The 3329-nt window shown below is 41.8% G+C and overlaps 1 protein-coding gene across 1 annotated transcript; it reads right to left on the minus strand.

The window, feature by feature from the left end:
- Positions 1 to 217: 217 nt before the first annotated feature.
- Positions 218 to 3019, minus strand: LOC311492935 (high affinity immunoglobulin epsilon receptor subunit alpha-like; the record flags this gene model as incomplete). Its single annotated transcript, XM_084551386.1, has 7 exons — positions 218 to 252; positions 976 to 1062; positions 1251 to 1313; positions 1399 to 1644; positions 1724 to 1987; positions 2124 to 2159; positions 2989 to 3019. 7 exons carry the CDS (start codon positions 3017 to 3019, stop codon positions 218 to 220), a joined length of 762 nt encoding a protein of 253 aa, XP_084407512.1.
- Positions 3020 to 3329: the final 310 nt, after the last annotated feature.

Raw genomic sequence — 3329 nt, forward strand, 5'->3', positions numbered from 1 at the left:
TCCACCACTGATGTCTAAACTCCTTCCTCCATTTGGTGTCTAATCACTTCTTTTTTAGCTCAGAACCTCATTAAACCACAGACACTACAAATGATTACAGTGCTGTTAGTATATTTAGTGCAGTAGCTTAATATTTCATAATTTCTATGTAAAATTAGATTACATTAATTCTTCACAGTTTTTTTCTCTTCTTAACACCTCTTCTTAACACCTCCTCTTAACACCTCCTCTTAACACCTCTTCTTGACACCTCTGGTGGAAATGTTTCAGAAACAGAGACAACAAACAGACAAACAGTTTCTGCAATTTCTACAAGCAGACACATTTGACCACAAGGTACAAAAGTCACACATGTACACACTAAGAGCAGCCAAAGGAGACCACACTATACTGAGAAGTATCACACCATCTGATCAGACTACAGGTCAGTGCAGTCAGCAGGAGGAAGTTGCTGCTGTGGTTTTACATGCAGAGTTCTAAAGTTCTACATTAATAATTGGATCAAGAGACAGTTTGAGAGGCTGAAAACTCCTAGCAGAGGATCTCTGTTCTCATCAGTCTGTCTCTTTATTCTCTGGAATCAGCTCCAGACTGAAAGCTCAGTAACTATTGGATGGATTGTCACAACAGAAACAGATTCAGGATCATTCGGAAGAATATGATTCAACTTTCAAATGTCATGACATCCCATCAGCCTCATGCTATAAAATGTTAGCATGCTACTAAGAAGGTGAACATGATGAAGATCATCAGCATGTTAGCATTTGGTGTTAGCATTTTGATGTTAGCATTTGGTGTTAGCATTTTGATTTTAGCATATATCTGAGACTAAAGCTGTAGTAGTGAACCATGGTGGAGAGAAAGAAGAGCAGCTGTACCTCTGGTCTTTGACCCTCTCTCTGACCCAGAACAGACAATGGTCCTCACAAAGACACAAAGACAAAGAAAACATATTATTGATAATAACAACTCTACCTCTGCTCCGTCTGATTGGCTGTTTCTTGTTCCGTGATATTTTGACGTCACTGTACGTGATGTCTTCTGGGACGTTTCCTCCAACAGCTGAAATGAACCAAAATGAACGACAATAGAATTTAAACAAAACCCAAAAATTTAAAATCCAGAAGTCTGTGTCTCACCTTCAGGTTTCCTATGAACACGTCGTCTCACCAGGAGAACCAGAAGAACCAGAAGAACCAGAGAACAGAGAGAAGAAAGAGACAACAACACAGGGAGGAGAGGAGAGGAACCAGGAGGAGGTGTGGATGTAGGAGGAGGTGTGGATGTAGGAGGAGGTGTGGTGGTGGGTTTCTCTAGAATGAAGCAAAGCTAATAATGAACTGATTGTCTCATTGTGAATGTTGGAAGCTGCTTAAGAATCATCTCTGACCTCCTCACCTGTGACAGTGATCCAGCTGGATGGAGACTCTCCATGACTGATGATGTGACACTTGTAGAGGCCTTCATCAGACCTGGTAACATGGTGGATGGTCATGTGACCTGTAGACTCAGTCCTGATCAAGGAGCCATCTTTATAGAAAGCAGCTGAGAGGATGGAGGGAGTGGTGTTTGTTTTACAGAGCAGAGTGACGTCATCTCCCTCCATCACAGGGAGGACAGGACTCTGCAGGATCACTGGTCCACCTCAACACAGAGACAAACTACAGCATTTCATCCATTTCCACACAGCTTCATCAATACTAACTCCACAGTCTGAGCTTACCAGAGACAGTGAGGTTGATGCTGTTACTGGTTGCTCCCTCTCTGGACTCACACCAGTAAACTCCACTGTCCCATGGGAAGGTGTAGCTGGTGTTACAGGAAGAACCAGATGGTTTTCCCCACCCAGCTCCACACTGAGTCCTCTGTTCTGTGGTGGTGTTTCTCCTCAGAGTCCATCCAGCAGAGCTGTCGTCCTCCTCACAGCTCAGAGACACAGAGTCTCCTTCAAAGACCTGAGAGCTGCTGGGACTCACAGTCAGACGAGCTGGGAGGGTTCAGATGAAACAATATGATTCATTTAATGTCTTTTCTCTGAGAGATGTTGACTGAAAGCTTTGACTCTACTGAGTAATAATGATGAGGATTGAACAGGTTTAAAGTGAATGAAGACGTTGACTAACCTTGGTTTGTTGTGCTGAACAGCAGAGAGCTCAGAACTAAAGAGAAATGACACTCAGGTTAGTTTGAGTTAAATCATCAAGAAGAGTTTCATTCATCTCTGGTTCCTCTAAGATCTCTGGTGGATCCACTGCTGAGGACTCAGTGATGTTAAAGAATCATTCAACACCAACTCCAGACAGACTTTATGTCAACTGCTGGGATTCTGAAAGTCTTCATCTGTTAAATGTTGATTGAGTTGCAATAAAACCAGGACCGTGGTGCTACAGAAATATAAATCTACACTCTACCAGGACAGAACATCACAGAACTGAGTCTAAATAAAGTTCAACATATGCAGATGGTACAAAGACACAGAAGACAGTGGAACGTATTAGTGATGACATCCACTACAGTAGAGTACGTAGGGTAAGGTACAGATGAAGAGGAACGCTAACAGCAGCAGTGCTGTTCTATGCTCAGTGCTATATAATAATGATCAGTAGAGTACTGCAGCTGGAACTCTGATGGAAGTGAACTGACTCTGTTCTGATGTTGTGTCTTGATGTTTAACGCTCTAGTTTGAATCTAAAAGCAGAAGTTGAAGCTTCCTCATGGTTCTCCTGACTATGAACAGTGACTGTGCTGCAGGAATATTCAACAAACACACCACTTGTAGCTCAGAGCATAAAGACAGGTGTGTGTTGACTTCACAGTTCCACTGATAGAATCACTGACTGAAGCTGACCTGTTCCTTTCTGACCAGTTTCCTCTTTAAATGATTCCAGTTCCTCTTTAGACCTGCAGCTCGTCCTCATGCTGACTTGATCCTGACTAGTTTTCATGTCTCCTTCATCAGTTATCAACAGTCAAAGATTGTGGACTTACAGAGCAGACGCTGTAGAGACGTTTCCTTCATTGTCCTTCTCACTCGTCTGACCTTTTTTCATCTTTTCTCAGTGACAACAAGTAAAGCCCGCCCTCTTCCTCATGTGTCAGCCTCTGCTTTTTCCGTCTGTGTGAGGAAGACTTGATAATTTGCTTTTTTTTTGTGATGATGAAAGTGATAAAAGTATTTAGAACTGTAATTACAGACATGTACCAGAGGAGTTAATTCTTACATACTTAAAATCACACTGTTGTTGAAATGTGTTATACAAATAAACAATAAGACAATTTAAGGAATAAAATGATTTGCACTTAAATGTACTTATAACCATAGTTTTAAC

Source organism: Chelon labrosus (genome assembly GCF_963514085.1).
Source record: "Chelon labrosus genome assembly, chromosome: 1".
NCBI lineage: Eukaryota > Metazoa > Chordata > Actinopteri > Mugiliformes > Mugilidae > Chelon > Chelon labrosus.